We start from the raw sequence: 25877 nt of genomic DNA on the forward strand, positions 1-25877 counted from the left end.
ATCCGGAGCCTCCGGGGAAAACCCAGGCACACATGGGGAGAACATACAAACTCCTTCTTTTCTTTTCCAATCTTTTTATTATTATTATAATTTATAAACACATACAGTTCAAAGAGATATGAAAAATACATAGTAAATAACGAATTAATACAGAGATATTAAACAATAATATTGCAGAATAAAAATATATCATTAAAAAAAAATTTTAGATCAGTTTAGAGTATGAACTATCTCTAAAAAAAATGATATAATTAATTAATATATATAAAAAAAGAGAGAAAAAAAAAACCCCAAAAAGGAAGAAAAAACAAATCTGAATTAAAAACTTAAAAAAAAACCTACCGATATAGCTAAACCACGCCGATCACTCCGATCTCATCTAACAGCCCAATTATCATACATAATCATAAAAAGAAAACAGAGCCAGATCAACTCACCACAAATGAAAATATTGAATAAATGGTCGCCAGGTTAACTCAAACTTAGAAACTCCTTACAGACAGTGCGGGATTCGAACCCTGGTCCCTGTCGTTGGCGCTGTAAAGGCCTTGTTCTAACCACTATACCAACTGTGCTGTACTTGTAGAAATCTTTAATTGGTTATTCAGTATGAGATACTTTTTGTGCATTAGCATTATTGAATTTATAAACCCCACATTTAAAAGTATCTGAGGAAATTATCATCATTGAGTTTATTTTTATTCTGAACCTTTAGAAAGGCATTTTAATTGGACCAAGATTGAAAGAGTGTATATTCAGTGCTTTTTGATTATCTTGGAATTAAGGCAACATTTAATTACAAAAAGACAACTTCTGTCCATTACTATTTTTGTTTGGCAATTCTGCTGCATTCTGGGTTTTATTCATTCTTGTGGATGTGAAAGTCATTGGCTGGGTCAATGTTTATTCCTCTTTCCCCAAATGCTCCTGAATTGAGTGGCATGTTAGATCATTTCAGGTCAAATGACCTTGTTGTTGCTTTGAAGTGACCAGATGAGGCAAGAACTACCTTCCTAAGAGGACGTGAGTGAACAAAGTGTTCTATTTTACCAATCTTTGAGTTTCATGGCCTTCATTAAACTCAAGCTTTGTTTTATTGAATTAAAGTTTCCTTAATACCATGGTAGATTTTGAACATATCTGATTGAATGGATCAGAGCTCTTGATGACTAGTCCAGAAACGTAACATCTGTGCTTCGATGCCTCCGTTTATTTGTTGATTCCTGGAGATTAACATGATTGGTTAGGTCAGTTACTGATGTGGTCCTACTTAACTACTTAAACTGAATGAGATGTTGAAATGAAAACTAAAGTTTGGAAAGATTTGTCCAAAATCTGAATATATATTATTTAAAAAGTAAAGGGAAAATCCCTAATTGGAAGGAAGAATGTAGAATTGGTAAATATATACTGTAATCTACGAAGTATTTAAACACTTTATTAAATACTTTTTCTTTAAACAGAAAAAGCCTCCATTGTGGAATAATGGCCTTAAAAAGGCTGAATTACGATCGCAAGGAGCTTGAAAGAAGACGTGAAGAAGGACAAAATGAAATCAGAGGTGTGGTTATATTTCAGATCTTAATGTATTTCATGCCTTAATGGCGATCTCAATAAGTAGAAACCAATGACCAAGCTTAACAAGTCCCAGGTCTTTTCTGGTACTGCACTCCTGTCTTTGTGCTCAGATCTTTCCGTTCAGTTTTTTGATCACTAGCAAGTCAATACTTGTTCCCTGTCCTTCCCAAACCCCTGTTTTGGGTTGAACCAGACCATCAACCTTGAACACCATTTGCTCTTGAGCTTCCAGTCAAATTTCCCTTAATCTTTCTCAGATCTTCTGGTCTGGAAATGCTTATTTCATGCATTTGTTATTTTCAGGCAACCATTTCATTGCACCTCGAGTCAGCATTCTTTTCTCCCCACCCCCAACACCACTTAAAAATTGATGGAGAAACTCAGGAGGTCAGACATCTTCTCTGAGTAGAGAAATAAACATTTCTGGTTGAAGACCATTCTTCAGAACTAGGAAAGAGAGAAATTCCCTTTTATCATTAAGCTCTTGTGCTATGCCATTGCCAACCAATCACCCTTTCCCTAACTGACCCATATTGGCAATCTTTCATTGAGAAAATCTTAATGCCATTTTAATCCCAGTCTCACCCACCCTTCCTGGCCTAATGTTTAAACAGCCTCTATTAGGCTTAAAATTGCCTGCCTTTCTTTGTTTTGTTCATAGTAAATACCTTTCTCTGCCACTGCTCTTTGTTTTCAAATGTCATTATATTTGAATCACCTCTAATGAGACAAATAATCAATAATGTTGTGAAAAATTGTCATTGAGCCAAATGGTCCAGGTTCCCTCTAATTCTGTTTGCTCTCACTTTTGCAGATGTTATGGTGTGGACTAATGAGCGAGTTATACGTTGGGTGCAATCAATTGGTCTTAAGGAATTTTCAAATAATCTTTTAGAAATTGGAGTTCATGGTGGTCTTATCGCACTAGATGAACTTTTCGATTACAATGCACTGGCTCTTTTATTACAGATTCCAACACAGAATACACAGGTAAATTGAGCTAATATTTATTAATGTAGGAAACTCTTTTCAAAAAACACAGCTGATGTACACTGTTTTCTAAACTATTTCTATCATTGAAATTGTGTAGAAGGTGGTGGAAATACTTAACAAGATAGGCAGCATCCACATATGGGAAATGGAGCTGTTTCTCTCCACTGTCCTACCTGATCCGCACAGTGTTTTTTTTTAATTATTTTTGTAGCTTCACGTCAGAATGTCTGATTACCACCATTCAGACTCCTCTTCCTTGCATGTGGTAGTTTTTTTTGATCAGGGTGGCAAAACTTTTTAGGTTGTGGGCCACATATAGAAAAATATAAAGTCACGGGCCAAACAACCTTAAGCCCGACAGTTTTCAACCAGTTACACTGCAAGAAAAATGGTGTTTTTAGACCAGAAAACTCCTGTGCCATCAAATTCATTTTCTATCAAAATAACTGTACAATATCACTGAACAGTTTAACTGTTGACATTGAAACTAAGAAATGCAATTTTTTGTTAGACTATTTGCTAACAGGCCACTTAAAAATGGGCATCGGGCCACAGTTGGCCCAGGGGCATGGTGTGGCCACCTTAATTCTAGATTATCTCTCTTTACTTAGGACAGGCTCTTTCATGAATGTTTGAACACGTCTTTCATTTTAGTCCCCCGCTTGGAGAACCTCAGCTTTCATGTCTCACTTCAATCATAATGCTTTCTTGAAAGTGTTCATTTAGAGTCACATTCATGCAGAACACAAATTGGCCCGGAGGCCCACGTCGGTTGTCATTGACCCTAGCCATTCTTAGCCCTTTTTTGACTATGGCTCCCTTCGGACTCTGGTCAAAGTTTAAGGGCCCCCTTCCTTGTGAAGCCATCAAGTTCAGTTGGTTTTTTCCTTCTTTGGCTTGGCTTCGCGGACGAAGATTTATGGAGGGGGTAAAAGTCCACGTCAGCTGCAGGCTCGTTTGTGGCTGACAAGTCCGATGCGGGACAGGCAGACACGGTTGCAGCGGCTGCAGGGGAAAATTGGTTGGTTGGGGTTGGGTGTTGGGTTTTTCCTCCTTTGCCTTTTGTCAGTGGGGTGGGCTCTGCGGTCTTCTTCAAAGGAGGTTGCTGCCCGCCAAACTGTGAGGCGCCAAGATGCACGGTTTGAGGCGATATCAGCCCACTGGCGGTGGTCAATGTGGCAGGCACCAAGAGATTTCTTTAGGCAGTCCTTGTACCTTTTCTTTGGTGCACCTCTGTCACGGTGGCCAGTGGAGAGCTCGCCATATAACACGATCTTGGGAAGGCGATGGTCCTCCATTCTGGAGACGTGCCCCACCCAGCGCAGCTGGATCTTCAGCAGCGTGGACTCGATGCTGTCGACCTCTGCCATCTCGAGTACTTCGACGTTAGGGATGAAAGCGCTCCAATGGATGTTGAGGATGGAGCGGAGACAACGCTGGTGGAAGCGTTCTAGGAGCCGTAGGTGATGCCGGTAGAGGACCCATGATTCAGAGCCGAACAGGAGTGTGGGTATGACAACGGCTCTGTATATGCTTATCTTTGTGAGGTTTTTCAGTTGGTTGTGTTTCCAGACTCTTTTGTGTAGTCTTCCAAAGGCGCTATTTGCCTTGGCGAGTCTGTTGTCTATCTCATTGTCGATCCTTGCATCTGATGAAATGGTGCAGCCAAGATAGGTAAACTGGTTGACCGTTTTGAGTTTTGTGTGCCCGATGGAGATGTGGGGGAGCTGGTAGTCATGGTGGGGAGCTGGCTGATGGAGGACCTCAGTTTTCTTCAGGCTGACTTCCAGGCCAAACATTTTGGTAGTTTCCGCAAAGCAGGACGTCAAGCGCTGAAGAGCTGGCTCTGAATGGGCAACGAAAGCGGCATCGTCTGCAAAGAGTAGTTCACGGACAAGTTTCTCTTGTGTCTTGGTGTGAGCTTGCAGGCGCCTCAGATTGAAGAGACTGCCAACCGTGCGGTACAGGATGTAAACAGCGTCTTCACTGTTGAGGTCTTTCATGGCTTGGTTCAGCATCATGCTGAAGAAGATTGAAAAGAGGGTTCCTACTGACTACATAAAACCATAAAAAACATTTTATGATTTCAGCCCATGCTCCCCACCCCCAAAAATGTGCTGTGACCCCCCCAAAGAGATGCTGTAGACCCCACATTGAGAATAGCTGGTCTATCTGAATTAATACCTATCTGAATTAATCTCACTTAGCAGCCCTTGTTCCACAATCTTCTCTGTGTTGGCTAATCAGTGTTTGTCCAGATACTTATTAAAATGTAGTGGAACAGAGTAAAACACTACAGAATAAAAGTCTGCAGATGCTGTGATTGTAGTAAAAATGCTGAAATCCTGGAGGAACTCAGCAGGTATCACAGCATCATAAAAGGTAAAGATATATTACCAATGTTTCAGGCTGAGTTCTACTTCAAGGTTGTGGGAGAGCCTGCTTCTACCACCCACTCTGGCAGGGCATTCCAGGTTCCAACCCTGCTCAGTACAAAAAAAGCTTCCCCAGATTTCCTGTGAACCCTTTACTCCTTAAATTATCCGACTATCTACCCTGCCTATACACCTTTAAATTGTGTATAGGCAAGCCCCTTCTTTACTCCCAAGTAAAACTAAACGAGCCTTCTGACTATATTGTAGCTGAAATGCTCCATCCCAGCAAGCATCCTGGTGAAACTCATCCACGCCCTCTCTCCTGCTTCAAGTCTTTTCTATAGGATGGAGTTGAGAACCGGACACAACACTCTACATGTGGCCGAACCAATTTATTTTCCAAAAATAAACTTTATTCACTATAAAAATACATACAAAGGGAAATATTTGCAATCTTTTCACATCCTTACATTTCATTACTCGGCATTGTTATGTCAATCCTCTAATTTGCTGCTACTATGACCCTTTTGTAGTTACTCCCTCCTCTGTTATTTGAAAGGCTTCCTCTCCATTCTCTGTCCCTGAACCAGAAGGACTCTTGGCTGTGGTCCTTCCCCACAAAGCCCTCACATTGGCTGTGCCAAGCCTCAGTGCATCGTAGCCGGCAGTATTCCCTCGCTGGCATCTCTGTGCCAGACTACCAACAAGCCTCGGGCATAAAGTTGATGATCTTCCAGCAACTCTTTATGTGTGTCTTTTGGCCATTTCATGTCAGGCCTCTGCCTTGAGGCTGGCTACAAGAGCAGCAACCCTAAAAGGCTGCTCCAGCATCCCATTCATATTAAGTGGCACCTTGTAGCGCCCTCTGGAGCCGATGGAGGTAGGGCGATTAGTGCCATAGTGCAGAGCGATGGCTGTCTTCCCCACCCATATCCCCCACACAGCTGAAACCGCTCTGTGTTTCCCAGAACAGTTTCAGCTGTGTGGGGGATTATAGATGGGGAAGACGGCCATTGCTCAGCTGTGCTTTGAGCCGCAGAGAGCGGCCCCAAAGGCCGAAGTGGCCCAGTGTGGCTGTCGTAGCCCACACCGTCTGCCCCCTGATGGCTCCCACCACCCCGATGGCTCCTGCCTGCCGCCCCTGCCTTGAGGGGATCAAGGAGGGAGAGGGGTGAGCGGGGAGATGGATCACGGGCTGACGGTGTCATTAGCCCATCCCTAACCAGCCGCTTGTAGTGGCTGTACATTCAGGTCAGGCGCGCGGAGCACAGTGCTCCACCGATTATCCTTCCCTAGAAGGGTTGCAACCAGCTTCTTGGAGCCAGCCAAGGCGCATTCAGAGAAGTACGTCTTTACACATAAGGGCAAAGAACCTCCAACTTTACAAACTGGTGTTTTCCCTGCTTGAAATTGCCTTTTGCGTGTGTGTCTCTGGGAACAGTCAATAACCTAATCAATATATTACAATCTGTGTCCTGGTTAATGAAAGCAAAGTATCCTACATAGCTTCTCTCCCTGTGCTGCCACCTTTGGGGATCCTTAGATGTATAATAATGTCCCTCCTGATCTTCAGTGCTCCGTGGGGCTGGCTCCACCATTCCTTGTGTATGTTCTAGATTTATAAATCCTCCAAAAGGGTTTCATCTTGTATTTATGAAAATTAGATTTTATCTCCAATTGATTGTTGTAGACTTTCACTGCCGTCTCTTCATCTTGCCGAATTCTATATTCACAATACAATTTTGTTCCATATGCAGATTGCTGTAGCCCTAATTTTTTTCTCTCTAGTTATGCTCTTGCTCTTAACATGTAAAATCCTTTTGCAATTTCTTTGATCTTGCCTGCCAATGATATTTAATGTCCTTTCTTTATCCTCCTCACTGTTTTGATGTACTAAAAGATTCACACTTTAATTTTCTAATTTAATCTCTGAATTTTAAATTTACTCATGTAGTGGTGATCAGTGTGTGCAAATGGTATGAGGCCTGTAAGTGCCCGGGGGAAGAAAGACCGCTTGTCGATCTGAATGTGAACCCTTTTGTATCACCCCCTGTGCGATGATGATCTGACAAATTAACCTCCAGTCTTTTTTGACCATTTTTTCATTTCTTTTACTGTGTACCTCTGTACTCAACATCAGTCTGAATTTCTCCCCAGTTCTTGAAATTTTCTCCCCAATTGTTGCTTTGTACCTGAGTGGTTCTCTTCCCAATCCTCTGGATTTCTAAATTAATTTGTCTTACTGGCATGATATTTTGTAGAATTAACAATAGCTTGCTCTTGATTATAGCAGTTATCGTGACATTCAGCCCTTTAATGTCTTCCCTTTGATCAGTGACTTGTTAAATTTCCCCTTTTTCCCCTGCTCTCAACTGTTTGCTTAAATTTACTGCAGAATTCCAGTTTTCTAACTTAACTTTGCCAAAATAATTTACACCAGGGGTCCCCAAACCTTTTAGAACATCGACCCCTTCATGGAATACGATGCTTCATCAACCCCCCCCCCAAACAAGGCACGGCACTGGATGGGGGAAGGTTGCCGGTGGCGCTGGATGGGGGTCGGGCGCTACCAAAGGGACAAAGAACACATACATCTTTCTTCTATGCTCACTACATCCTCATTTTTGCTCTCAACTTGTTCAAAGGCCGAAGCCAAATCCAACATGGTGACGACCAAGGCCTGCTCTCATGAGAGGTTGGCCAACCCTGCCATTGATCCACCCCTGCTTTCTACTGCAAAAGTTCAATTGACCCCACCCCGGCATTATCGACCCCTTGGATAGTCCCACTGACTCCCAGGGGCTCTCTGTGTACTTTGTGTTGCCTTGCAAAATCTGTACCGAAAAGAATATCCCTTATAAAACTGTGGTACAGAGGAGCAGACATCTCTCTCCTACTTCATCCCCATATTGAAGGCTATGTCTTTCAACTGTTTAGACCCTACATTTTTCAAAAATAGTAGTAACTCCATTTATTTTCCATCCTTTAAACCTGCTTAAAAAGAGGTGTCATCTCTTTTTGGCGCCTTTCCCATTTTTCATACCGTAGTTCAATAAAAGCAAATCATCATTTCTTATGAAACACATGGAAGCATTTTGTGGCGAAAACATTTATGCATAGTCCAAGTTGCCTGCTTATTGTGGGATTTGATGTCTATTTCTCACTTGGGTTATTAAAATTTAAAACAGGAACTAAATGTGCAAACTGAGTTGTAATTTGAGGAATTCTGTGTGGAGTCTGAGAGGTTCTTCATTGATAACGAGTTTTTTTGTCATACACAGAAGCACAATGTACATGGGCACCAAAATTCATACTTGCTGCAGCCAAACAGATATTGCTCTTTTAAAAGAAAATAAGAATATGCCTAACATTATGCCTGTACAGAAAGAGATAATAAATGTAAAGGATAAGGTCAGTGCAAGAAAAAATGTAATGCTTCAGTAGAGCAGATGGGTCTTATTATAGTCCTGGAGTAGCTCATGGCTGGGGTAGTAAGGTAACATTAAAGAGCCTGACAGCCATTCAGAAAAAAATGTCTTAAGCCTAGAAATGCTTTACTTGAGGCTTTTGTATCTTCTTCTTGAAAGTAGCAGCAAGGAACATTGTGGCCAGGATGATGAGGATTCTTTATGATGTTGGCTGCTTTCTTGAAACAGTGCCTTGCATAGATATCTTCAAATTTACCTGCGGGTATAAATTTTTTGTTTTAAAAAAAAATCTTGACACACAACAGAGTAACAGGCCATTTCAGACCACAAGTCCATTCTGCCCAATTTACACCCAATTAACTTACAACCTCCAGTACATTTTTGAATGGTGGGAGGAAACCGGAGCCCTCAAGGAAAACCCACGCAGACACGAGGAGACGTACAAACTTCTTACAGACAGAATAGGATTTGAACCCCGGTCCCGATCGCTGGCACTGAAAAGGTTTTGCACTAACCATTTCGCCAACAGTGCTCTTCCACTGAAACCTGTTACGATGCTCAGCACTGGAGTCCCCTTGCTAAACCCTTTTACAGATGTACTCGTGTCCTTCAAGATGCTCCATACGATTAACATATTTAGTATGTTAGCTGGTCAACCTGACAGTCAGCATTTGCTTAATAATGTTGCTTGGGATATTTTGCTGTATTACAGGAGCTATACAAATGGTAGTAACTTTTGTAATACAGTTAGAAAAGCATGAAGACAGACTCTTATAATTGACGTGAAGAGATAGTCTCAGCAATGTCAGTATTGTGCAAAATTTAATTCTTTGGAGGAGATAGTGTGGTATTCAACATTCATATCCCCACCTTGGAAATGCATTTTAAAATTAAAATATTAACAATGTGGAGTATTTATATGAAAACCAAAAGATGACATTCACATTATTTTTAACTGAGGTGACTTTTGGCATTAGAAAATGAGAAACCCTCATTTTCTTCAAGCCTACAACATTTTATTGTCAGCACAAGTTCTGCATTGTGGAATTAGTTTTGGAAATGCTTTACGAGAGGAGAGTGCCATCTCTTGAAAAGACAGTGGTGTTGCAAATCGGGCATAATTATTTGTGTTGCTTGTTCACCTCTTGGCATTTTGTCTATAAATTCGGAATAATTGAATCTATCTTTGCAATGGGAAATTGGTAGCAACCAAGTCCCTGGAATTTCTTGTGACAGTTAATAAATTTAATGGTCAAAAAACTGCTGGAGGACAGGTTAGACAACATCCATGGGAAATGGTCAGTTGATGTTTGAGACTTGGTAAAGGGTTCAGGCTCAATGTTGACTGACCATTTCTACCCATGGGTGATGTCTGCCCTGCTGAGTTCCTCCAGCAATTCTTTATCATGTTGTTTTGCCAATTTTGTCAGTCAACATTTCAATTTCCTGTGGCTTTAATTTCACTATGCAGGAGTAAGATTCAAGTATTATGCAATGTCCTTGAGCTTTGTTCTGACTTTCCATACCTCCTTGTTACTGATTATGTGGAAGAGATCAAAATTACTTAGAGCAAATAAAAACCGGTTTAGAGCACCTTGCTGCAAATGTTTTATAACTGCTTATCTAAATTCACTTTTCTCTAATGACATATTTGCACTTATTAAATATCTCCCCAGTGCTCAAAATGGTTTAGAAATGGGGGTTGTTTACTGACCTGAGTTAAGTAAAACTCTGATAATCCAGTATCCTTGGACCTTTGGTGCTAGGTTGACAGATTTTCCAGACTTTTGGATACATTATTACCTGTATTAATTTCCAAGCACATTTAGCTAACCAATCTTTGTTCTCTGATTGGCTTCTTTTTTACATTTTTAAAATTTTTCACACTATGAACCATATCAATCAAAATACATACAAACATTTCCCTCTTAAATATACTCTGTCATTTTCTCCCCTTTTTTTCCCCCTACCTTCCCTCCTCCCTTCCCACCCCCCTCCAAACCCATTTTGTTCTTTTGGCTTGGCTTCGCGGACGAAGATTTATGGAGGGGGTAAAAGTCCACGTCAGCTGCAGGCTCGATTGTGGCTGACAAGTCCGATGCGGGACAGGCAGACACGGTTGCAGCGGCTGCAGGGGAAAATTGGTTGGTTGGGGTTGGGTGTTGGGTTTTTCCTCCTTTGCCTTTTGTCAGTGAGGTAGGCTCTGAGGTCTTCTTCAAAGGAGGTTGCTGCCCGCTGAAATGTGAGGTGCCAAGATGCACGGTTTGAGGCGATATCAGCCCACTGGCAGTGGTCAATGTGGCAGGCACCAAGAGATTTCTTTAGGCAGTCCTTGTACCTCTTCTTTGGTGCACCTCTGTCACGGTGGCCAGTGGAGAGCTCGCCATATAACACAATCTTGGGAAGGTGATGGTCCTCCATTCTGGAAACGTGCCCCACCCAGCGCAGCTGGATCTTCAGCAGCGTGGACTCGATGCTGTCGGGGTCTGCCATCTCGAGTACTTCGATGTTAGGGATGAAGTCGCTCCAATGAATTTTGAGGATGGAGCGGAGACAACGCTGGTGGAAGCGTTCTAGGTGATGCCGGTAGAGGACCCATGATTCGGAGCCGAACAGGAGTGTGGGTATGACAACGGCTCTGTATACGCTAATCTTTGTGAGGTTTTTCAGTTGGTCGTTTTTCCAGACTCTTTTGTGTAGTCTTCCAAAGGCGCTATTTGCCTTAGAGAGTCTGTTATCTATCTCGTTGTCGATCCTTGCATCTGATGAAATGGTGCAGCCGAGATAGGTAAACTGGTTGACCGTTTTGAGTTTTGTGTGCCAGATGGAGATGTGGGGGGGGCTGGTAGTCATGGTGGGGAGCTGGCTGATGGAGGACCTCCGTTTTCTTCAGGCTGACTTCCAGGCCAAACATTTTGGCAGTTTCCGCAAAGCAGGACGTCAAGCGCTGAAGAGCTGGCTCTGAATGGGCAACTAAAGCGGCATCGTCAGCAAAGAGTAGTTCACGGACAAGTTTCTCTTGTGTCTTGGTGTGAGCTTGCAGGCGCCTCAGATTGAAGAGACTGCCATCCGTGCGGTACCGGATGTAAACAGCGTCTTCATTGTTGAGGTCTTTCATGGCTTGGTTCAGCATCATGCTGAAGAAGATTGAAAAGAGGGTTGGTGCGAGAACACAGCCTTGCTTCACGCCATTGTTAATGGAGAAGGTTTCAGAGAGCTCATTGCTGTATCTGACCCGACCTTGTTGGTTTTCGTGCTGTTGGATAACCACGTTGACGATCTTTGGGGGGCATCCGATGCGCTCTAGTATTTGCCAAAGCCCTTTCCTGCTCACGGTGTCGAAGGCTTTGGTGAGGTCAACAAAGGTGATGTAGAGTCCTTTGTTTTGTTCTCTGCACTTTTCTTGGAGCTGTCTGAGGGCAAAGACCATGTCAGTAGTTCCTCTGTTTGCGCGAAAGCCGCACTGTGATTCTGGGAGAATATTCTCGGCGACACTAGGAATTATTCTATTTAGGAGAATGCTAGCGAAGATTTTGCCTGCAATGGAGAGCAGCGTGATTCCCCTGTAGTTTGAGCAGTCTGATTTCTCGCCTTTGTTTTTGTACAGGGTGATGATGATGGCATCACGAAGGACCTGAGGCAGTTTTCTTTGGTCCCAATAAAGCTTGAAAAACTCATGCAGTTTGACATGCAGAGTTTTGCCGCCAGCCTTCCAGATCTCTGGGGGGGATTCCATCCATACCTGCTGCTTTGCCACTTTTCAGTTGTTCAATTGCCTTATATGTCTCATCCTGGGTGAGGACCTCATCCAGCTCTAGCCTTAGGGGCTGTTGAGGGAGCTGGAGCAGGGCGGAATCTTGGATTGAGCGGTTGGCACTGAAAAGAGATTGGAAGTGTTCTGACCATCGGTTGAGGATGGAGATCTTGTCGCTGAGGAGGACTTTGCCGTCTGAGCTGTGCAGCAGGCTTTGGACTTGGGGTGAGGGGCCGTACACAGCCTTTAGAGCCTCGTAGAAACCCCTGAAGTCGCCAATGTCCGCACTGAGCTGGGTTCGCTTGGCGAGGCTAGTCCACCACTCATTTTGGATCTCCCGGAGTTTGCGCTGAAGATGGCTGCATGCGCGACGGAAGGCTTGTTTCTTCTCTGGACAGGACGGCTTTGTAAGGTGAGCCTGGTGGGCAGCTCGCTTCTTTGCCAGCAGCTCCTGGATTTCCTGGCTGTTATCGTCGAACCAGTCCTTGTTTTTCCTGGAGGAGAAGCCCAGTACCTCTTCAGTGGATTGCAGTATGGTTGTCTTCAGCTGATCCCAGAGGGTTTCAGGGGACGAGTCCATGAGGCAGATTGCATCCTCGAGCTTTGCTTTGGAGGTTTGCCTGGAAGTTTCCTCTCACTTCGTCTGACTGCAGGTTTCCAACATTGAACCTCTTTCTAGGGGCTCTACTGTTCCTGGGGTGTGGCTTGAAGTGAAGGTTGAGCTTGCAGCGAACCAGCCGGTGGTCAGTGTGACATTTTGTGCTGGGCATGACCCTGGTGTGGAGCACATCTCGTTTGTCTCTTTCTCGCACCAGGACGTAGTCCAGGAGGTGCCAGTGTTTGGATCGGGGATGCATCCAGGTAGTCTTCAGGCTGTCCCTCTGCTGAAAAAGGGTGTTTGTAATGACAAGCCGCTGTTCTGCGCAGAGCTCCAACAGGAGGCGCCCATTGTCGTTGCACTTGCCGACGCCATGCTTGCCCAGGATTCCTGGCCAGGTTTCTGAGTCTTTGCCGACGCAAGCGTTGAAGTCGCCAAGGATGACAACCTTGTCGGCTGTAGGGGTGCGTTGAATGAGGTTGCGCAGGTCAGTGTAGAAGTTGTCCTTTTCTGCTGGTTCTGCCTGGAGGGTTGGAGCATAGACACTGATGAGGGTGATGCGACGCTTGTTTTGAAGGGGGAGTCGCATGGACATGATCCGGTCCGAGTGGCCTGTCGGGTGGTTTTCGAGTTTGGAGGCAATGGAGTTCTTGACCATGAAGCCTACACCAGAGAGGCGTCGTTCATCCAAAGGCTTGCCAGACCAGTAGAGTGTGTAGCCTGCGCCGCGTTCTTGGAGGCTGCCTACATCTGCCAGGCGGACTTCACTGAGAGCGGCTATGTCGATGTCAAGTCTGAGGAGTTCATGTGCAATGAGGGCAGACCGACGTTCAGGTCGGTGGCTGTCAGCCTTGTCTAGCATGGTTCTGATGTTCCAGCACGTTAGCTTGAGTTTGTGAGCATCTTTTGAGGGGGAGGACATGGAGGGGGAGGACATGGACCTGTCCTCGGGCCTGCGCAAAGGAGCTTTTAGGTGGAGTGCAGTGTGCGCAGTACTGGCCCCACCCTTTACACCCATGGTTCGTGTGCCGTGGCCAAGCAAGCTGGGACGTGGCAGCGAGGTCCTTGGGTCGTAGGTTTTATATTGGAGTGGTCTTCTCCTATGCAGTTTTCTTACCTGGGATGGAGGGGCCTGCCTCCCCTCCTAGGTCGGCCCATACTTCCCGGACTGGGGCCGCCGCCTCCAACTCTCTGCCCAGACCGGGGCCTCCGTCTTCCTCACTCGACCGAGGTCGGGGCCTCCCCTTGCTCCTGCCCAGATTGGGGCCGCCGTTGCCTACCCTGTGCCTGGGCCGGGGCCGCCGCTGCTTTCCCTGTGCCCGGACCGGGGCCGCCGCCTTCAACTTTCTGCCCGGACCGGGGCCTCCGCCTGCCTCACTCAACCGAGGCCAGGGCCGCCGTCTCCCCCTTGCTCCTGCCTGGATCGGGGCCGCCGCCGCCTACCCTCTGCCCGGACCGGGGCCGGGGCCGCCGTCTCCAACTTTCTGCCCGGACCGGGGCCTCCGCCTGCCTCACTCGACCGAGGCTGGGGCCGCTGCGTCCCCCTTGCTCCTGCCCGGATCGGGGCCGCCACTGCCTACCCTCTGCCCGGACCGGGGCCGGAGCCGCCGGTGCTCTCCCTGTGCCCAGACCGGAGCCGCCGCCTCCAACTTTCTGCCCGGACCGTGGCCTCCGCCTCCCTCACTCAACCGAGGCCGAGGCCGCTGCTGCCTACCCTACAGTAACTAACATAGCTAATAATTTAAATAACAAACCCATTAAACATTCAACATATACAATAAAACCATTAAACAATGTCATCACACAATGAAAATAAACAAGAAAATTGTGTTATCTACTGTTACACACTGTATCAGGTAATTTTGTCATCTTCACATTTTAGGGGGTGGAGGTCTGTGGTAAGCGCTCTCTATTGTGTTCAAATAATGTGACGTTATTTTTTGAATTATATGTTATTTTTTTCTAATGGAATACATTTATTCATTTTCATGTACCATTGCTGTACTCTTAGGCTCTCTTCTGATTTCCAAGGTGACATTATACATTTTTTTGTTACAGCTAAGGCTATCATAATAAATCTTTTTTGCCCTTCATCCAGTTTGAGGCCTAATTCTTTATTTCTTATATTAGAAGAAAGATCTCTGGATTTTTTGGTATGTTGCTTTTTGTGATTTTATTTTATACCTGATTTAGATCTTCCCAAAACTTTTCCACTTTCTCACATGCCCAAATTGCATGTACCGTTGTTCCCATTTCCTTCTTACAGCGAAAACATCTATCTGATAATGTTGGATCCCATTTATTTAACTTTTGGAGCGTGGTGTATAGCCTGTGTAATCAATTATATTGTATCATGCATAACCTTGTGTTTATTATATTTTTCATAGTTCCAGAGCATAACTTTTCCCATATTTAATTTTTTAATCTTTATGTTTAAATCTTTTTCCCACTTTTGTTTGGATTTATAGCTTATTTCATCATTTTCCTTCTTTTGCAGCTTGATGTACATGTTTGTTATAAATCTTTTTATTATCGTTGTTTCTGTAATCACATATTCAAAGCTGCTTCCTTCTGGTAATCTCAGTCTGCTTCCCAATTTGTCCTTTAAGTAGGTTTTCAGTTGATGGTATGTAAACATTGTACCATGAGTTATTCCATATTTGTACCTCATTTGTACAGATGTAAATAAATTATTTCCCAAAAAACTTAACAGAACCAGAAATATCAATAAAAGAACTACATAAGAAATTGAAGGAATATGGAGAAATATTGGGGTACAAGATCAACACAAATAAAAGTGAAGTGATGCCAATGAATAATGCAGATTATGCAGAATTTTAAAAAAGAATCACCATTTAAATGGCAAACACAAGTAATCCGATACCTAGGTATTAGATTAAATAATAATTTAGACCACCTATACAAATTAAATCAAATTAAATAATCAGCCATTAATGAAGAAATTACAGGATGACTTAGAACATTGGAAGGAATTGCCACTAACATTGATAGGGAGGGCAAATTGCATTAAAATGAATATCTTCCCAAGGATACAATACCTATTTCAATCGTTACCAATTCCCTTAACAGAGAAATTCTTCAATGAACTAAAAAGAATAATAAGGAAATTCTTATGGAAAGGGGGGAAACCGAGGATAGCGCCAGATAAATTAACAGAATGGTAAAAAAAGGTGGTTTGCAGCTACCAAACTTTAAAAATTATTATAGAGCAGCACAATTAAGGTATCTATCAGATTTTTATCAAACAAGGGAAAAACCAGATTGGACCAAGATAGAGCTAGATAAAATACAGGAGAAGGTACCAGAACATATACTTTATAAGTGGGATGAAAAACTGGTGCAATATAGAAGTTCACCAGTACTGCAGCATTTACTCAATATATGGAAGAAGATTCACGTAGAAAGGAAAAAAACAAATTGCCAACTACCAAAATTATTATTGATGCAAAATCAACTAATACCTTTCACAATAAATAACCTTCCCTTTAGAGAATGGGAGAGAAAAGGAATTAAAAGAATAGAAAATTGCTTTTTGGGAAATAATTTATTAACATCTGATTGGCTTCTTGAGATTTGTGCCAGTTCCATGCTGAGAAAGCTGTGGTTTGGTCAGCCTGTATTCCTGTCCCCTTCCCCAACATATTGCGTTTGTAGACTGGAAATGCACTGGTTATCTTTTGTATGTTATCAGGTGTTGATGAGGGATATTCCACTGAACAGTGATGTAATTTTGCTCTCCTGGTTACTTTTTCATTCCTTTTATTGCATCTCTTTTTCATGAAATGCAACTGCCCACACCAGATCAATTCTATCTACAGTTATCTTTCATTTGAGTTCCATTATTATCGGTGTACTTGCAATCAGACTCTGTGAATTCCAGAATTCTCAGAGGAGCCACCAAATGGAGACCTCGTGCTTGAAAACCGAATGATGCTGAAAGTTCTGTTGTCCCAGTTCTTTGTTTTTCCATAACTTTGAATTGATCAAATAGAATATTTAATGGTTTAATGGTTTAGAAAATACACTTCTCATTCAAATTTTCTTTCTTTCAGAGAATTGTTACATGTCAGTTGCAATCTCATCTCTTGTTCTAAACCTTTCCCACTCCAGAGACTTAAAAATCAAAGTGGAGTCAGAGTAATGTTACTGAGGTGACAGGGCCAGTTCCAACCGAAACTGAAAACATCATTGCACTCCTGTTGAAATTTGTTGGAATTCTGTATTTCTTTCATCATCTTATCTTGAGATAATCAGTTTCTTTATATTTTAAGTTGTATTAGAATTTGTCAGATAATTTCATTTTGGGCTTTTTAGTTTTCCTTAAAAAATTATGGCTTTATGTTCATAGGCTCGTCAGTCATTGGAGAGAGAATTTAACGACCTCTTGGCTGTAGGAACGGACAGGAGACTGGATGATGTAAGATTTAAACATAACCTTATTGTAGAGATTTTATTTTTGCAGTCATGGATTCTTCCCCGTTCATTTAATTTCTATATAAAAATGTGGATTTAGTTACCATTCTGTGTATATATAAAAAACATTATTATATTTCAGGGTAATTCTTTTGCATGCTTTGTAACTTTGCATGGATTCCACTTGTTGGAGAGGAAATTGTATACAACAGTAGATAACTGGAGTTAATTAATGTGTTTTATTTCCCTTAAGGAGGATGAAAAAGGTTTCAGGCGAGCTCCTTCCTGGAGAAAGAAGTTTCGACCAAAGGATGTAAGGGGTATGACACCTGGGTCAGCAGAGACACTACCTGCTAACTTTAGAGTTACCTCAACAATATCTTCACCTTCCATACAGCCAAAGAAGATGCAAACAGATGGTATGTATTGTTTTTGTGTTGGATGATGTCAGTTGGCAGGTTCAATATATATTTTTCACTTTTGGATAGATTCTGAAAATAGTTACAAAGTTTCAATTATCTTTTCGTGTACAACCAAAATTGGCTGAGCTTTATTTGATGAGACTTGCATTATAAAACAATGGAAGAAGTTTTGTGGACACCTTGATGGTGAATGCTGGGTCACAATTCAAAATACTATTTTATCTCAATTGCGGCATGTTAGCATTATTGGAAAATAGTTTTTCGTCCCTTAAAAAACATAAAAAAATGATATCATTGTTTTAGAAAATTCTTCAGTGTTTTAACTTGTTTTCTTTTTTCTCAAATCTTGAAACTGCTCATTATGAAGAAATATTCTTTAATTTACAACTTTGGCATACACCCATAATGTCCGTGATTTAGTTCTTGACACATTCCTCTGAATGAAAAAAGTGTAATAAAATATGACATGATGCACCAGTGTATCATTAAGAATTTTAAAGTAAATAACAACTGAGAAAGCAAACTTGTTTCGATCGTTACTGGAATCTTGTCTGTTCAAGGCTGGAGTGAACAAGCCAGAGCTCGGGAGGCCTTGGCACACACCATAAAGGGGATATAAACTCAGCCTGAGGGCCTGCTGCTCATCTTGAGCTATTCCTCTGTGCAGGATGGGATTGGACTTGGTTGTGTTTCTGCTTGCTGTAGCTTGCTGGTACCACCAAGACTGTCAACTCAAGTTTCACATCAGAGCTTGTAATCCAGACTGACATTCCAGCACAGTTCTAAAGGAATGATGCACAGGTAGCTCTGTTTAGATTGGTAAATTGAGGCCCCTCTTCTCCCTTTGATGCAAGTGGTAACTTTAAAAGATCCCTGTTTCCTTGATCAGTGCTTGTCGTCAACCGACACCTGGAAATCTAGTCATTGACACATTTTCATCTGCGAGGCTAACTGTGCCAGATTCCCGTATTACTCTGGGCTTTAAAACTTCTTAATTAACTGTAAAAGTTCTTCTTTGTCACTTTTCAATTCAAGTTTACTGTCATCCGATTGCACAAGTACAACCCAACAATTCAGAGTTCTCCAGTCCTTGGTGCAAAAGATGCAGACATACACCTAGACATAACACACATAGACAAACAATACATATGCAAGACAAGCATTTCATATAAACAAATAAATGTTTCATGTACATGAGGGTCTCAGATGGTTACTCTGAGCAGTTCCTTTGGTCGCTCAACATTCTCATTGCCTGTGGGAAGAAGCAGCTCCTCAGCCTGATGGTGCTAGCTCTGATCCTCCTGCTGAAAGATGCTATGTTGCAAGGTGGAAAGGGTCTTCAATGGTTTTGGGCGCCCTCTTCAGACAATGATCCTGGTATATCACATCGATTTGGTAGAGGATGGTGGGGAAGACCAGTGACCATCTCTGCCACTCTTATTGTCGATTGACCTCCAATCCATTTTTCCGCAGCATCCATACCACAGTGTGATGCAGCCCGCCAGGTTGCATCGTGGTAGTAGAAATTTTGGCTTCTCTGAAAATGGAAATCAGTGCTGAATTAGTTAGTTATTTATCAAAAATCTGAGGATATATGTTTGATAACCAAACCAAAGGTATACAGAAATTTTGGAGAGAAAGTGAATCTATGGAGTTGAGTTAGATTATTTTTCGTTTCAGTTTATGGTGGAGCAGGCAATAGATAGCAAACAGCCCTCTCTCCTTGTATTCCTTTGAAATATGGTTTGCAGTGTCCTGATAGTTTTTGATACAGCACTTTTTTTCTTTCTTGCCTCATGTATCAGCTTTCACTTCTGAAAAATTTTCAGTTGGTGAAGTCCCAGAGAATGGGCATGACATATTCAGTGCACTGCATCATGGGAGTGTACCAGCAAACAAAGGCAATTGACTTTTCACCTTCTGCTAAATTTGTTCCAAAATAAAATGATAGATATAAAGTATTAGCATAGAAATTGGCTGCAAATTTGAATTTTAGAAAATGCAATCCAGCTGTCGTTGTCACCCATTGCTGCCCAGCAGAATGATATATGTGGCAGATAACGGACTGGCCAGCCATGCTCATCACTAATATGTGGGTATGAGTCTTTCTACCAGTTATGCCTTCCTGAATAAATGGAGGTAAGGTATATGAGCACCAGTCAAACCAAGAAATTGAAAGACAGTTTAGTATTTAGCTGCCACGTATGCTTGGTAAAAGAAGCTTGTAGTTGGCAATTTTAGCCCATCAATTCGCTGCAACAAGTTTTGCTCTTGATCTATAACTATTTAACTACACTGTCTCTCCCTCTTTAATCTTCTGCCTATTTGTTTATCTAACACCCACTTAAATGTTGTAATTGTGATAAAATGTTCCATGTTTTAATAACCCTTTATGTTGGGGGGAAGATTGTATTCATGTTTGCTATGTCCTCCTCCTTCATAATTCAGATCAAGTTGGGCATTTGTTTGTGTTTATCAGATCATTGCATTTTGGATTGGTGCCTTGCCATTGTAGATGGAAACTGAGCAATGGTGCTACCAATGATCATCTGGACTGGAAAGATTCACTTCAGGTTCTTGGTTTAAAGCCATGTGTTAAATATAAAAGTATGTGGAGACCTTGGGCACAGACCAGGAAATCACAGGCAATGCAGCCAGCATGCATTAGTAGTGAAGCCACCTTCTAAAACAATTTACAAGCTTGTTTCAATGGAGTTCGTGTCACAGAAATTAAAGACTTGGAGCAATATTTGTTCTTCAGAATTTAATTTGTCATGAAACATTTAACACCTTGGGGTCTCGACCCAGATGAAACAATTCAATTTTGCCTTTGTAAAGTGGTTTATTTGTAACTAACTGCATGTTTTCTGCATGCTATTTCCCTTGATGCACATCACAGGCAATGTTTCAGGAGAGCAAAGAATGGATTCTGCCACTATACGAACCTATTCGTGTTAAATTTAGGTAAGTGTTCACAGAGTAGTTCCTCTGCATTTTCACAGGCAGAAAGGACCTTTATTATTTAAAAATTCAGAGGAAATAACTGGGTGCCATAAAAATAGAGATTTCTTCTCTCTGGGTAAATGAATATCTGTGAGGAAAAATTGTCTTTATAATGGTGAAGTTGTGGCGACCTCTACTACATTATTTAAATTCTGATGCTTCAACATTTGTGAGCATTGACGTCACAACCAAATTTTCCCCTTGTAAGATACAATAGCCATTGACCAACCGAAAATGTGTTAATAGGTAGATCTTGTTGATCCTACACTAACTGCAGGTGCTCACTGTCACAAGTTTAAGTATGAAACTATTTGTGCCATGAAGGTGGTAAAACAAAGTCTGCAGACGGTGGGTTGAGTTCAATGCACAAACATGTTGGGGAAACTCAGCAGGTCATACAGCATCCACAGGTAGCAAGAGGCTCAGGCCTGAAACATTGGTTACCCTTTACTTCCTATGGATGTTACATGACATTATAGCACATTACAGCCCCTTCGTCCTATGATGTTGTGCCGACCCATGTATAGCTACAAAAAAAATTCTCCCTCCCTCATAACCCTTATTTTTATTTCATTCATGTGCCTAAGTGTCTCTTAAGTGCCCCTATTGTTCCACCCCCTACCACCACCCCTGCCCTGCAGAGTTTCTCCAGCACATTTGTGTGTTTCTCTGTGCAATGAAAATTCCCTGATTTGCATGATCAGAAGGTCATTGTTATTTGGATATTTTAAATTTATGGGGTGTGGCTCTCCTGACACTTAGACATTCACAAGTTATCAGGGTGGACCGGTAACATGTTGCACAGCCTTTTTCAGTATTTTTGTTGAATAATTTGTACACATGTATCTGGATACTTGTCAAGACTTGCCACTTTAATATTTTTGATGTAAAGCGAAACTGAGCAGTGATCTCCTCTTGGCCGATTTTTATTCCCAGAGGAGTATGAGTGCCTCATCTGCAGATTATACTGTCATTTTCGATCATAGCTGACAATTGGATCTACCAATATACTGTTAATTTCCCATGAGTGTGTGTTAATCATGACCATTGTTCATCAAACCACTATTTTAATATTGTGGGACTTCAGTAAGTGGGCACTGCATATTTTGTACTGGCATCACTGTATGCCATTTCTGCTCAGCTCAATTGCAATGACCTACACAAGGTTGAGCTCTACCGTGAAAATCTGATCCAAGTAGATGGAAGTTTAACAAATATTTCTGATTCATTTGAGCTGAGTTTGTATAAATCCTTTCAAGTCAAAAGCTGGTGGTTGCAATGTGAAGAAATTGTTCAACAAGCATTCAATTTACAGGGTAAAATGTCACCAATCCTCAAATAAATACCAAAATAAGGATTAAATCCAATGGAAGCCGTCAACAGTCCCTTCCCTTCAGTGCATAAAAAAGGTATAAATCTTGGAGCATAAATAGTGACAGATAAAGGAATGTTCAAATATAGGTGTAGAATTTTGAAGCAAATGTGGAAATGGCAAACCATATAAAATTTGTTCTTTTTCATGGTCAGAGAATTAAATAGAAATTGTTCTCACTGCAAATGGTACACAACAGCAGCACTCTTATCAGCTCATTGATTACTGAAGATTAAACTGGAGAGGTTTGCAAAGCAATACTACAAGTAGTGGAACATGTAATCACTGCTTTGGGATTTCCACTTTAATATACTGTTCATGCTCCAGAAGTTACCATCATAGAATTGATTTGAAAGATGCTATGTGGCAAAATCAAAATAGATTTTTAATTGCAATTGGCAACCTCAAGGATGTGTGCTTTGCCCACTGTTACAAAATTATTAGTAATTTTTAAGTTATAAAATATTTTTAATAAAGACTTTGTGGGTTTGGAAACAGAAAGACAATTACACATAAAGACACATCACACATTTGTGTTATCAGATAAGAGAGGTCTTCTGAAGACAGTGTCTCTTAATTCAAAGCAGTAAGAATTTTGGATTATACAATTGAAAGATCAGAGATACTGGATGTTTGCTCAGAAGCACCTGTGTGCACACAGCCATTCTGCTTGTTGGTCTGAGCAGACAGCCCAGAAGCATTTTCTTGTTAACTTTTGGAAGAGAAGACCTTCCAAAAAAACCAGTGGTGATGTCATATCATGTGATTGGGACACTTCAAGAAGGCATCTTTAATATTAAACCATACTTGAAGTCAGAGATGCAGTAACTTTCATTGAGAGAGGTACTGTTGTGCGTTCTCCCTTTGATAAGGAAGGAACACAGAATCAGTGGTTTCGAAAGAAGGGCCACTTCAACTGTCTTTTTGTCAAATGAGACCAATTTCTCAGGTCCATTTGTAATGGTCACTTCATTTAACCCATGCCTGGGTTGGTGAAATCATCATGTGAGACACAAGTTCTGAAACCTCCACACAAGAGAGGAGAATTTGTGAAAAGTCATTCCCCGCTGCCATCAAATTCCTGAATAATCAATGAACCAAAGACTCTGCCTTATTTTTTGTGCAGTTTTTTTTAAATTTGTTCTTGTAAAAGTGGTTTATATGAATGATTGCACTGTGCTGCAAACACTGAATTTTGTGACTTGTTCACGACAATAAATTCGGATTCTGATGTCAAAATAGAACATTTTGGAATAATGCAATTAAATTGTCTGCACCATGGTTAATGTAGCAGTCAGCGCAATGCCATAACAGCTCCAACACTGAGCACCTGGGTTTGATTTCACTGCTGCCTCGTGAGTTTGTGCATTCTGCCTGTGTCCGTGTTGGGGGATTGGGTTTCCTCCTGTGTTTCAAAGCCGCATGGGTTAGTAGGATAATTGGTCACATCAATGGGCTTGTGGGCCAGAAGGACCCTATTCTGTGCTGTTTATCTAAATTTAAATATCTAAATTAAAATTATAACTAACATCTCAGTGCTGATGAAAAATTATAACATGGTTAAAAATCGACCTTTGGAAAACTGGTTGAATTATTTTCCTGAACTATTCTTTGTATTACATTTATACAGTTGAGACATTAAATTAGTCATAAATGATTTACTGTTTTAGCAATACATACATATATATATATATATACAGTACAAACCCAGGCAGCAGTGATACTGGAGCGGTTAGCGTAATGCTGTTACAGTGCCAGTGACCGGGTTTCAAATCAAGCACTGCCTGTAAGGAATTTATACGTTCTCCCCGTGTCTGCGTGGGTTTCCACTGGATGTTTTGGTTTCCTCCCACTGTTCAAAAACGTACCAGGGATGTAGGACAATTGGATGGAATTGGGCGGCACAGGCTCATGGGCCGTAAGGGCCTGTTACTGTGCTGTATGTCTAAAATATTTCCTGCAGCCTTTCATCTGTTTCATCTTGCCATGTTCCCACTGTACATGTTAAATTTTGTTACACTGTTTAATGTGTCAGATTAAACATTTATCGCGGTCCTTTTATTTTTCAGCATACCTACACTATTTCAACTAATGACTGCACAGCATTCAAAGCCTTCATACATGAAGTGTACATCACGTGAAGTTGTGTAATTCCCAGGATCTTTGTGATGTAGCAATATTTCTAACCTGGACTTGATATTTTGCTACAGAAATTTTAATTAGTTGAACCATGTCATGAGTACCCTAGATATAAAATTTTAGAATAAACGTTTCTTATATTTATGTAAACCTGTTTCGATATTGATTTATCGTAGATCTAGTTTTTATTGTGTACACCTGCTTAAAATGCATTTTATAATGTACAATTCTTTCTTACATCAGTTTTCTTTACTTTTAATCATGTTGTTTTTCAAGGAAATGTACCATATGCCTGTATTCATCCCCATGAAAATCATGGAGGTTTTGTAAATCATTATGTAATTACTTCAGATATTCAGATTTTTTTTATAAAGTTGAGGACATTAAAAAAATTATGACATTTCCATGCTGTTTTTCCAAGAGAAACTGCATGTTGACAGCACTAAGTTTGTTGATGTTGTAGTTTAAAGTCTGTAATTAAACCCTTTTTAATCAACCTGTTCAATTTTTCAACTGTAAATGCTTATCTTTTTTTGCGGTATGGTTAATAATGAGTAGATGGATGTACGAGAGAAAGCCATATATATATAGGAATATTATGGATGAGGTGGAACCGAATGCAAGTAAAGACCTGTCCTAGCTCCATGACATTTCCTTCCTTCACTCTTTGGAAAAGTCTGGTTATAACTTTTCAGTGGACCAATATCATTGACTGTTGTCAACTGAAGTGAAAGGCATGGAGAGAGCAGGTCTAGTCAATCTAAAAGTAGAAGTGGGTACTTGTTAAAATAAAATGAAAGCCTTATTTATTTTTCATGAAGTATGGTTCACTGTTTTTGCAACCTTTTCCTAACCTAGATACTGTGCATTTCACTTTATAAGAGATGATCTGTCAATAGGAAACTGAGAAATTGTCGTCTTGGCTTTATCAATGAGACTGTTCAGTATTTTTGAAGAATCCATCAACATCTCAGCTACAGTTTTTGTTGGTATCACGGTGAGCTACGTATTTTGTACCAACACATTGTGACTCTGTCCTAAAGCTACTTGGAATGGTCAATTTTTGATGTATGTTGGCCTGAATCATGTACTGTTATTTGTCCAATATTCTGTTGTTGTCTGAGATTTTCCTCTGCCGCCTTGTAACAAATTATGTACAGTCTATACAGTACGTTGAACTATTTTTATCACAGTATTTATTGGTTTCTTTCAATAAAATTCTTAAACTTTTATTTTCCACTGCCAGTAAACAAAGGAATGTGGTTCTTCCATGTGTTTGGCTATTACAATGGAAATTGCCCTCAACCTGCATGCACCAAATTGTCCAGCTTCTGTAGAAATTGTAAGTGACCAGGGTGATGGGAGTCCTTTATGATGGCCCTCTTCTTGGGGTGGCACTTCACATTGAACGGGAGGTCAGAGACTGTGATGAACATAACAAGTCAAGTCACCTTTATTTGTCATTCATACCATAACTACTAATGCAATGCACAGTAAAGATGAGATGGTGTTTCTCCAGGACCATGGAGCAAATTTACAAAAATAAGAGTTAAATATACAAGAGTTAAGTCCTAATACAATCACAATCCATGCTATACCAGTATAGATATATTCTAGAAATTGAAGAGCCTGATAGCTTTGGGAGAAAAACTGTTGCCCAATCTGGATGTGTGGACCCGAGTGCTACGGTACCTCCTTCTAGATGGCAGAAGAGAGAGGGGTGAGAAGTCCTTCACAATGTTATTTTCCTTCCGTGTGCATCGTGTGTTGTCGATGTCTGT

The 25877-nt window shown here is 41.4% G+C and overlaps 1 protein-coding gene across 7 annotated transcripts in view; it reads left to right on the forward strand.

The window, feature by feature from the left end:
- Nucleotides 1–25333, forward strand: part of LOC138745098 (liprin-alpha-1-like) — a 136268-nt gene extending 110935 nt beyond the window's left edge. For all 7 annotated transcript variants that reach the window (XM_069902222.1, XM_069902225.1, XM_069902226.1 and 4 more), the window contains 6 exons: nucleotides 1464–1561; nucleotides 2393–2568; nucleotides 17096–17164; nucleotides 17414–17579; nucleotides 20482–20546; nucleotides 24027–25333. In XM_069902222.1, the coding sequence (XP_069758323.1) occupies nucleotides 1464–1561; nucleotides 2393–2568; nucleotides 17096–17164; nucleotides 17414–17579; nucleotides 20482–20540 (568 nt within the window). In that variant the 3' untranslated portion in view covers nucleotides 20541–20546; nucleotides 24027–25333. The remainder of the gene's footprint in view (nucleotides 1–1463; nucleotides 1562–2392; nucleotides 2569–17095; nucleotides 17165–17413; nucleotides 17580–20481; nucleotides 20547–24026) is intronic.
- The last annotated feature ends 544 nt before the right edge of the window (nucleotides 25334–25877 follow it).

This window comes from Narcine bancroftii, chromosome 1 (genome assembly GCF_036971445.1).
Source record: "Narcine bancroftii isolate sNarBan1 chromosome 1, sNarBan1.hap1, whole genome shotgun sequence".
NCBI lineage: Eukaryota > Metazoa > Chordata > Chondrichthyes > Torpediniformes > Narcinidae > Narcine > Narcine bancroftii.